The 12,054-nt window shown below is 29.1% G+C and overlaps 1 protein-coding gene across 3 annotated transcripts in view; it reads left to right on the top strand.

Annotated features, from left to right (window-relative positions):
- The first annotated feature begins 142 nt into the window (after nucleotides 1-142).
- LOC126855307 (heterogeneous nuclear ribonucleoprotein 27C-like) overlaps nucleotides 143-12,054 on the top strand; it is a 35,761-nt gene continuing 23,849 nt past the window's right edge. The window contains exons 1-7 of one of the 3 annotated variants that reach the window (XM_050602838.1): nucleotides 143-401; nucleotides 1,918-2,125; nucleotides 2,350-2,536; nucleotides 5,053-5,135; nucleotides 5,814-6,204; nucleotides 8,180-8,380; nucleotides 10,814-10,969. In XM_050602838.1, the coding sequence (XP_050458795.1) occupies nucleotides 364-401; nucleotides 1,918-2,125; nucleotides 2,350-2,536; nucleotides 5,053-5,135; nucleotides 5,814-6,204; nucleotides 8,180-8,380; nucleotides 10,814-10,969 (1,264 nt within the window). In that variant the 5' untranslated portion in view covers nucleotides 143-363. The remainder of the gene's footprint in view (nucleotides 402-1,917; nucleotides 2,126-2,349; nucleotides 2,537-5,052; nucleotides 5,136-5,813; nucleotides 6,205-8,179; nucleotides 8,381-10,813; nucleotides 10,970-12,054) is intronic. The other 2 variants (XM_050602836.1, XM_050602837.1) reach the window with 2 other exon arrangements.

The following is a 12,054-nucleotide window of genomic DNA, read 5'->3' as shown; positions in this document are numbered from 1 at the left end:
TTTTTCGACATTTATTTGTCCTTTTATGCAATCTTACATTTTTTTTGCGATAAGTTGCACGTTTTATCGTAGGATCGAGATTTAAATTCAATTTAAATTCGAATATACGTGCGTAAAATTTCTTTTTACAAAAGGAGTCATCTCTCTATGTCGGGACGCCCCTGAACGGTTGGTTGCTGATTTGACTAGCGGCGCATCGACGGAAGTGGCGGAAGTGACGCGCGTCGCTTCGTTACGTTTACATTCTGTTCTCGACGTCGCGTTGTGCGGAGCCATTACCCTCGTCCGCGCTAAAGCATCGTGCCATATTCCCACTCGCGCCCTAAAATAGAACAGCATTCTCGTAGTTTTAAGTGAAATATTATGAGAGTGAAGACCGAAATGGACGACGACGAAAAGGGGTGAGTACTACATTATATCGCGACCGTGTGCTCTCTTGTCCGTCATTCCGTCCTTCGGAAAAAACCGCGGTGTACCCATCGTGTTCGCGGGGCCATCATTTTTGTCGCGCGAGAACTCCATTTTCGCGTCAGATTATCGCTCGACGATTCCTTCGCTCGATCTTCCTTACTCTCGCTCTCCTATTCGATCCTTCTCCGCGATTCGCCATGATATCCGTTGCCGCTATCGAAAGCTGAAGGTATATCTCTCGTCGAGAGATGCGCTGGCATGCTATTATTTTTTTCTTTTTTTTTTTTTTATTCATGATATGATGCGATGATGCGTGACTTGCTTCGCCGTGAGATTCACCGGCTAAGGTCGACGTATTTCCGCCGTCCGGTTTCGTTTAACTTTTTCGATCAGAATATCGTGCGAAAATCTAAGTCCCCTCCCTTTTCCCCTCCCCTAACTATTATATAGGCACATTCTTTTATGGCAGCATCGCGAAAGCCGTTCGCGAAAGCAGTCTCGCTCGCGTTCGTAGGCTATTCCATTCTCTATTTTTATGCTCTAATTCCTGATAGACCGGATGGTTTGCTTTGTTGCCCGACTCTGGAAGATGCCTGTGCCTTCGTAATTAAATGTAACAAACATATATGTAAAGTAATAAACATCTAGATGTTTATTGGAGTAATAAATCGAGTAGTTTTGAGTTTGAATTTTTGAAATAGTAGGCAGAGAAAGAGAAAGATGCATGGATATAAATTGATTTTAATATTCATCATTGACGTTATGTTTCATATAAGCAGCATATACATATATCTTTGTTGTTATTTTTTTTTGTAAGAAAATTAATAACACATATATAACCGTTTTTAGAAATTAAATATTTGAAATTTAAAAAATTCTTTAAAAAATAATTCTTTTATTATATATTATTTTCTGAAGCATACACATATACATAAAATATGAAATTGTTTGCTAACTTTGCTTACTTTAAAAAAATTTTATTATCAATATTAATATTTTATCAATGTTATTTTTTGTATGTGTATATGAATATTATTATTTCTCTATGATTTGAATTATTGCATTTTTTTAATTACTCACATTCTATAAAAGTTTTAATTAGAATGTTAAATTGATTTAGTATGAGATTGAAAAAATATGCAAATAAAATCCATAAAATTTTTACATAGTTAATTATTTTTCAAAAAAGTACAAATTAAAAATGAAATAAAAAATTTTATTTTTTTTATTTAATTTTTTTTTTTTTTTTAAATTGAAAGTATATGAGAAGGAAAAAGTGAAAAGAAGAAGAATATGACTCAAGATTTACAAAATGTTATAATATATTTTCATTATCAAGATGAATATTCAAGTGAATTTATAAGATTTATAATTGTATACCACATTCACAGATGTTATATGTTACTTATTTAGCGTTACATTATTCTTTAAGTGCATATGCAATAATATATGCAAAATAATGCATGTATTAACGATATTAAAGACATATTGTTTCTTACCTTTCAGTAAATTGTTTGTTGGTGGATTATCATGGGAAACAACCCAAGAGAATCTCCAACGTTACTTCGGCCGTTATGGCGAAGTTATCGATTGCGTCGTTATGAAAAACAGCGAATCTGGGCGCAGTCGAGGTTTTGGATTTGTAACATTCAGCGACCCTGCTAATGTTTCCCTGGTTCTCCAAAATGGTCCTCATCAACTTGATGGACGTACAGTATGTATTTTAATCTCTCTCGCTCTCCCCTTTTTTCTTTTTTTTTTTTTATGAAAATATATATGTTATGTATTTTCTTTGTAAGCTAAATTTACAAAATAGATTACTGAATAGCACATTTAATAACATTGTAATTACATACGATTAAGACAAAATTATGATTTTATACATATATGAGTATGAGAGTTAGATAGAACATGTTTTGTTTATGTTTTATATTACAGATTGATCCAAAACCATGTAATCCACGCACTCTTCAGAAACCAAAACGTAGTGGTGGCTTCCCAAAAGTTTTTCTTGGTGGTTTGCCAAGTAATGTGACGGAGACAGATCTAAGGTCCTATTTTACCCGCTTTGGCAAAGTTATGGAAGTGGTCATAATGTACGATCAGGAAAAGAAGAAATCCAGGGGTAAGTGTAAATTAATTTTCATATTAGATACATGATACATGTTTGATGGTTTTCATGTCATTATTTAAATATTTCTGTCAGCACTGCATATATTCAATTCTTACCCTTTTTCTCTTTTTCCCCCCCTCTTTTTTTTCTTTTGATAGAAGAATATTATGTATGTTTAAAATACTATGCTTTATATATAAGTTTTAAATTATATATTTTTTTTTAATATTGTATACAAACATTTTAAGAATAAATTATGAAAACTGTTGAACAATGTATCAAAATAACTTTAGGATAAGTTATTTTTTTGTAGTTTTTATCTATGATATCAAAATTATAGTCAGAATTCTTGAATTTCTTTTTTATAGAGTAACATATAAGACATTTTTTATATATTTCTTTCGTACATTCTAAATCTATATTATATGTGTAATATAATTCAAAATAATTTTACTGCACACATGCAAAACGAATATGAATGTGAAAGAAAATTAAATATTTTAATATCAAAGATAATTTTGTGAAAGCACTTTTTTGATCAATAATTCTGACGCTGTATTGCAGTTATCCATTACTGTAGTAAAAAATATATATAATAAAAACTAATATTAAGATCTTAGTGAGAAAAAACAATTTTTAATATTTTAAGCAGTTATTCTCTAATCGTAATTTATAATAAAATTTAAAATTATCTAATATTGCGCAATTATTATGATATCCAGTTCTAATTTTTTTTTGTAATACATTTTGTGTTCTTTTGCGAGAATTACATTACACATTGCAATACTTTACTTAAATTAAATAAAATAAAGAAGTTTATATATCATATGTTTTGGCTAAGTTTTATTAAATATAAGGTTATCAAATTATATGATGTAAGTTACACATAGCTTAAGTCTGCTATGTAATTAGTAAGCAGTCCCATTTTTTTGTTAGATATTATGCATTTGATATCCTACTTTGAAATAACTCATTTATATAATTATATTTTCATTTGTAATTATTTATATTAAATTTATAAAATATAATCTAAAAATTAAAAATAACGTAATAATAATATAAATAACATAATAATAATGTATTTTAAAATAAAACATTAAATGAATATATTTATAGCTGGAAACTATTGGCTAAGCATTATTATACTTAGAAATAAGGTTGTGACTAGTATTTTTGTTAGATACAAACATTTTTAAATTATTTTTAAATATTTTCCGGCTATATAATAGCTGTGTTTGTATATATGATGGTTGCATTCAAGAAGTTATCATTTTAGCTTTGTGTGTTTGCCTTTTTTTGGAATAAAATATTCTATTATCGAAAGAGAAAACTTCTTAAAGACAGCCATCATCAAAATTGTAGAAAATATATGTTATTAAAGTTTTTTTTACAATCTTATAAAGAAGTGACACAGCAAATGCATTCATTGTTTAATAATATATTTTATTTGTTTTATAATGCACATCATATAATATTATGGCATATAATATTCTATATATGTGTGTGCATGTTATTGACAGTGAATGCATGTTGAAGACGATTATTATAGTATCAGAATTTTAATACACATAAGCATGGGCTATAAATCTAACACACACAAAATAATATTTAAGCTTAAATCCTTTCTTTATCAAAATTGTTATCATTTTTTAATTGTTATTTGCGATTATTTATCAAAATTTTTGTAAATAATATAGTTTCATTTATTTTAGATAATGTATATTATAAAGATTATATATTAAGAATTAAAGATTATAGATTAAGAATTACAATCATCTCAATTGCGTAATAATATTTATATTAATAAACAAAGATAAGAAAAATGAAGAATTAAGTTTTAATTTGATAATAAAAAATTAGTACGAATATATAACTTTTTAACTACATTATAAATACATCCCAAAATATGTATATTATTATAGATTTTCCAATCTATTAATAATTAAGAAAAAAGTCACAACGATATTTCGATCCTATTGTAAGATACAATAAAATTATTGAGGGGCGAGACAACGAGCTCAGCCAATAGTCGTACGGCACTAAAATTTCTCTTTCTTAATCTCTTGTCTGTTTTTAACAAGTTAATTTTTTTAATGAAAATTGTGCAATAAATATATTAATATATATATATATATATATATATATATATATATATATATATATATATTAGCATTTTTAAAATTTATAAATTAGTTAAATTATAAAATAAACACTTGAAAACAAAATTTTGATTTGAACTATATTGTACTGTTTTGTATTGTGTGTGATACATATTACAATAAGACAATCATACACTCAATGAATTAGAAGAGAAGTTTATTGTGCAATATAAAAAAATGATTATTTTATTAATCTAATAATAGAAACGACAAAATTTATTATCTAATAAGTATTATAAAACTGAACAATATAAATATCTGTTTGAGTTTGTGATTGAAAATATTTCACACATTGTATGTAAAAACTGCTTTCTCGCAATGTTCTGGCGAGCATTTTTTTGATTATACTTTCTCACGTTTGGACAACAGGATTCGGCTTTCTCAGCTTCGAGGATGAAGAAGCAGTGGATAGATGCGTCGCGGAACATTTTGTCAATCTAAATGGAAAACAGGTATAATACATCAATACACCATCGCCATGTATGCCATAACCATGATGCTGCACAAGACCATATATTATTATAACATATGATCTTGTGTGATAAATACATAGAAAATAAGTATATGTATATGTACATTGTTAATATGTATTGTTCTCTTGCAATTAGAAGTATTACATAGGAATTTTAGTTACATAAATTATTTATTACTACGATTAATTGATACGAGTATTAGCATATATATAACTATATATTGAATTAACAGGAAGTTAACTATTTTTGTAATTTGAATAGCATTAAGTGAACACACACTGGTTTTAATACGTTTATTATATAAGTATGATTATTTAAAAAAATGTTAGTTTATGATATAAGTATACCGTTTAATTAATGTGTGTGTGACTTTGTATTTTATATTTAGATTTAAATATTATTTTTATTTAAGAAATAGAGTATTATATGAGCATTAATGTGTGCAGAATATTATATTTATTAATATAAAGTAACTAATTAGCCTAAAATATACAATAATTCGTAAAGATAATTGTAAATGGTAATATATAATGCGCGTATACATATATTTCTAAACTTTATCTCAAAAATTTATTTTTAATACGAGTTTAAATTATTTTATCATTTTTGATAAAAATATAATTTAACAATACATTTGCATGATATCTTTTTTTTCAGGTTGAAATTAAACGTGCAGAACCGCGGGACTCGTCTAGCAAGATGAATGATAGTCATCAGGGTCAGTGGGGCCCACCTCAACAGGGTGGCCCGCCGATGGGAATGGCCGGGAATATGGGGCCTATGGGTGGCCCGAATGGGCAAATGGGTGGACCTATGATGGGAGGACCGATGGGTCCACCTGGTAACATGATGCAACAATATCAGGGTTGGGGCACTAGCCCCCAAACCGGAGGATACGCCGGATATAGTACCCAGTATAATGCTCAAGGTTGGGGTGCACCACCAGGACCGCCTCAACAGCAACAAATCCCGCCGCCGCCGCCGCATCAGTGGGGAAGCAGCTATAATGTTCAACCTGCTGCAGCTACCCAGGGCTATGGAAGTTATGGTAATTTCAGAAATAATTAATATTTAAATACTTTTCTTTTACTTTTATATTTTAAATTCTAAAACATATTAATCATATAAGTCTGATCAAGATTTTACATAATTTAATTGATTGTACGATCATCGAAAAGTAAATTAAATATTTTGCTTGATGATGATGATGATAATAATAATAATAAAAATAATAATATCTTGTTAAATGAGGTATATATAAATTTTATAAAAATTTGATAATATTAACAAAGTACGTATTTTTCTGTATGTTTTTTAATTCTTTTTTTCATAAAAAAATATTAACAATTAATAAACAAGATAATCAAAAACTTTTTTATAGAAAAATTTATTATTAACCATATCTTGTATCACTTAACTAAAGGTCTAAAAGGACTAAAAGGTCTTTTAACTCTTTATATATTAAATGATAAAATTTAAATTACATAAAACTTAACTTCTAAACTTTTATGACAAAAATGAAAATTATAAGTATATTATATACTACAAAAAATCATAGGACATTAATAGAAATTAGCTGTGTTATTGAAATATTGGAGAATATTGGAGAACTGTATCGCTGTATCTTATTATTTATACAAGGTACATGAGACAATGAACGAGGTTGATATCAACTTCGAAAAATACAATATGACGCTAATGTATATATGTATAAAGCGCTACATTGAAAATTTTTAAATCTAATTTGATTTTTTCAAAATTATTAATCTCAAGTATCAATTTCGTTTATATCATGCTCAGGAATAATAGCGATAAGGTCTTAGAGTTAAATATAACATTAATCCTGCTCCATTCCCTTCCACCTCCATCCTGCTTGGAGAGGTTAGAAAAAGAAAGAAAAAGATAAGAACATGAGAAATCTACAAATCGCAATATAATACGATTAATTTGCACAATGCCCCCTGGAGGTTAATTTCGAATGAAAATTCAATGAGATAATTTTAACGCAAAGAAACTTAAAAATTATGTCAGTCCAGACTTGTTTTATTTACTATTATTATGACAAGTATAGATTGTAATATTATGCAAATTATTTAATACTCTGCAATAGAATAAGATATAAGACAGCAAGTATATATATTTATATAAAATTATATATTTATATAAAATTATATATTTATATAAAATGTTTCAAAACTTTTGGATGTTTTTTTAATAGCAAATTTTCTAATCAATATGGAATCAATTTTTCTGTAGCAAAAATATCGAGGTTATTATTATATATTTTTCATTAAATATTGCAAATATTGCGATATTGTGAGGCTACAGAATTTAGTTTGGATTGATGTAATGTATATATTTCGTATACATATTCGAAATATTGGACCTCATAATCTTATCTATGTTTATGCTTGATTCTCTTCAAGTTTAGTCCTTTTCACGTCTCTCTGTATTGAAGTTTACTTTCCCAGATTTTTATACAAATTCTGCTTTTACACTAAAACAGTAGTTATAGTTTTTACTATTTATCCATAACATTATAAATTATTTCAAAGCACAAATAGCTGTGCAAAAAATATAGTCTGCTTAAATAGCAAATACTAACATTGGGTATGATAACATGCTGCTTATATTCCATAATAAATGTCATACCCATGTGTTATAAAATAAAGAAGCTACACACACACACACACAGACACACACGTTTATGCTGTTATAATTGATATTATAATTGAACACAGCAGCATTCTCTGCAAAAGCAATTTTCATATACAATATTGTCTATCTATCGCTTTCTTCTTCTTCTTTAATTACACAGTATTAAGAGAACCAAGCATGAACGTTTAAATCGTGCAAGAGATATTTTCATGCAACGTTAAAAAAATAGAAACACATGTTAGACACTTTTAACAAGTTAGAGATAAAGATAATAGTAATATAAATTAAAAGAGCGCTATAAGAAAAGTGATTTGAGGTGTGACATGCGGTCGATGACACGTATTTTGTGTGGTTGATGATCGCAGGTGGGCCGGCGGCGGCCGCTTCAGGGGGCTACGGGCCCACGGCGGGTACTGGCGGGGCTGCGGGGGGCGGGCCCGGGGGCTCCTGGAGCTCCTGGAACATGCCACAGAATGGGCCCCCTCCTGGGACCCAGCCCCCACCCCAGCCCCCTCAGCCCAACTCCTCGCAGCCCAACTCCAACTCGAACCCCTCTGGCCCGCAGGGTGAGTCTTCAAGCTCAGTCAAACAAACTCTCCTCTTTCCACCCTTTGGCATCGCAATTAGTTCCATTTTGACCTAATTTTGAACCTAGCTAAAGCAATGTAATTTCTTTTTTTTTATCAACCTAATTTTATATGTCTAATGCCTTTGGAAAGATTAATGCGCTTTCAACGATTAGAATGTTTATCGTTATTTGTTTGTCCCCGATGTAATAATTTTAATAGATTTCCTTCAGATCTCGTAACTAAGTTCTGTTAAATATGTGAACAATTTTCGCAAATATAATTTAACAATTGTGTTTGGATTAGTAATTTAACAATATTCTTGATGAGAGAATTTCGAATTTTTTAATGGAAGAACGAGAGAAATTGAATCTTTAAATCATTTCTTAATATTTTTAAATTTTTTATGCACAAAAGATATTGCGAATGATATGATTTTGATAGTAATTACATTAAAAGAAAGATTGAAATATTAATTGCTTTTGCACAAAGTATTAACTTGTACAATCTTTTTTTATATAGTAATTGTTACTCTAGAGATTGAAGGAAATAGAATAAGATTTGAATTATTTGTATTACATGTTCATAACATCAAATAATGTATAGGGCTCGGAAGTCACCGTATCTTACGCGTAACGTAATTTATTATCTGGGAGATACAAAAGTAGAAAACAGCGCGTAGATATTTTGCTCGAAGTTGAATTGTGTAGGGATACGCTCGTTGCATATTATTCTCATCTTTGGAATCGAAAGCAACGCTTATTGTATATGCTTGATGCACTACTGCTTGCCGCTATTATCTATTTGCTTTATTATGTAATTTTTTTATTCGTTGGATAATATTATAGATTATGCTTCGAGCATGAGAAAGAAGATAATTTCTGAGCCGTAATGATAAATTAAGATTATCTTTTTTTTTTATTATTCAGGAATCCTGATATATCCCGATACTCCTTCCTTTGTAAATTTTTTACTCTGTTATTGTTTTTTTTTACGCTTAATTTTATAATTACATGTAGATGATGGAAAAGCATGTACCCTGCCAGTACATATTTATTGGATATATAACTACATTTATAATTGAAAGATTAGCATACTATTAGACACATAACAGATTTAGAATAGAATTGCCAGAAGGTATTTTTCTTCCAAAATCCGAGCATGTTATAAAACATAATCATTATATTTTATAAATATTAAAAATGTGTAAAAAGAATTGATATTTTATGATTATCTGTCATGTAGGATAGAAATCATGTTCTCCGACCTTTTATTTTCTTTACTGTTGTCCTATTTAATTAATGACGAATTAATGTCTTTTCCATTGACAATAATAAATAATTCATTGTTAGAAATATTAATCATGATGAACTTATTTGCGTTAAGCTGTAAAAATTAATTATATAGTAAAAGAAAATGAAGGTTATTAATCTCGACATCAATTCGTCTTTGAAATCCTGAGTATCAATATAATACTTTTAATCTTCGCTTGTGTGTAATATATGTTTGTCTCACCTTAGTGCTTTTATTGTTTACACACGATATGTGTGTATTTAATTATATATAAAACATATAAGAAATAAAATTTCAATTAATCTAAATTTATCGTAAAAAATATGTGAAAAAATGCAAATTATTTGTATGTGTATATGTGAATATTTTTTCATGATATTTGTTACTTAGCATAATTTTTTTATAATCGTTGAAAATGATAATTTTATTTAAAATTTAATATAAAATAACTTGAGCAACTTAAATGTTAAAGATATCTCAAAATAATTTGTCTGCACAATTTACTATTATGCTAGATAATTGTTATAATTATTTGATATAAAATGCATGTGTGATTATATAGCAGTTATATGTTTTGAGTGTACATTGTTTATTTATTGATTTATAAAAATTGTAAGTTTTAGTTATATATATATATATATATGGTGAGATAACTTTTTTTTACACACAAATGTTTACGAAATAAAATGTTATTGTTTTTAATATTTACGAGGATATGTTGGTATAAATAATGTTCATATAAATATTGCTTACTATTTACTGATAACTTAATTATTTTTTTATTATTAATTTTTTTTGAAGATTGCATTTAATTATATTAAGAACAGACATTTTTTTAAAGAGATTTAAGCTTTAAGAGCTTAAAGAGATCAAACTTCTTTTGATTTTTCAATATTATAACTTTTAAATAATAGCACTTTTAAATAATAATAGTAACGTTTAAATAATAGTACAAACAGTATATATATCGTGAATTATGCATTGAAAATAATTAATTGCAGTATTCTCTTAAGCACAATTATGTTAATCTATTTTATTTTTAATATCTTTTCATTAAACCAATTTCATTAGAAGTTAGCTCTTTTTTAATTTTTTGATTAAATGAATGTGATGATTTAATGTTATGAACGAATGTTCCAGGTGATATGTATTCACGGCAGAACACCGGCTCAGGTGCACCCGGATCCAGCAGCAGTTCGGCTAAGACTCCAGATTATACCGGGTACTCTGCGTATAGTAATTACGCGGACACCACTTATCCTCAGCGTTCGTATCAAGGAGGAGAAAGCAACCAAGGTGGGTATGCCGCCAGCGCTCCTAAACCCGGTCAGCAAGGCTTTGATTTCAAAGAGTGGCCCACCTCATGACCATTTTAATTGACTCATGGTGGAGAGATGCGCTGAATGGCTTGGCCTTGCTCGTGGGTTATTTCTTACTTCATATTCAAGATTATCGCAAACTGTATTTGATCGTGAAATCTGCGCTATGATGTGAGACATTTTTTGTTGTTTTGCGTCACTTATCTACTTACCATGCGCGTTAAGAATGTCATTATTTAGAAAAAAGTATCTTGTTTAAGGAATTATGCGCTAACATATTTTTGTAGAAACTGTAAATTAGAGTTATACACGCGCGCGCGCGATTAGAGTTGTAAAGTACATTTGCTGAAAAAATCGCTAAAATTTGCCGGTGTAATTGATGGTTAAAAAAAATACAAAGAATGTCTCTTATTCAAGCCAGTATGTCGTTCGCGAGCGGTCGTATTTATAAATAAATATCTTTTTTGACAATACCGAAGTGCAACCTTGGAAAACGGAAGCGTCAAGAAATAGAAGGGATGTTTAGGTTCTTTTCAGATATTGATTTTTTTTTTATTGATCGCTCGCGAGAACGGCCCATGATCTTATCGGAAAAAATAAAGAAATAAATTCTTAAAGTTACATTTAAATAAAATAGAACAAGCAGTTCGGCAGAATTAGAATAGACACCCATGATGCAAGCGAAATTTGTATGGCACTAGGATAGAGGGAAGAAAGCGCGATGTAGAAGTATATTGTAAGAATCATACATAATATGAGCAGATTTTGTAGAAAAGAAAAGTAAAGTAAAAAAGCGAGCGTAAAGAATCAGGAATGCTAATCATTTAATCGATATAATGGCATTTATTATGGAGGTGAATAAGATCTCAAGTTGGAGAGTATTTCTTCTCAGAACAGGCACAAATTTCGATGCTTGTTCACCTCCTGATCGTTAGCAAGCACTTCGGTAACACAAACGATAAGAATAAACGAAAGAAATATTTAAAATATAGTCTCTGATGGAAAGTCAGCGCGATGACTTGCACATTCGAGACACTCGTCCCTCCACGATCTTGTATTTAT

Source organism: Cataglyphis hispanica, chromosome 15, assembly GCF_021464435.1.
Source record: "Cataglyphis hispanica isolate Lineage 1 chromosome 15, ULB_Chis1_1.0, whole genome shotgun sequence".
NCBI lineage: Eukaryota > Metazoa > Arthropoda > Insecta > Hymenoptera > Formicidae > Cataglyphis > Cataglyphis hispanica.
The sequence above is the reverse complement of the archived record's forward strand: the minus strand, read 5'-3'. Positions and strand labels throughout refer to the sequence as shown.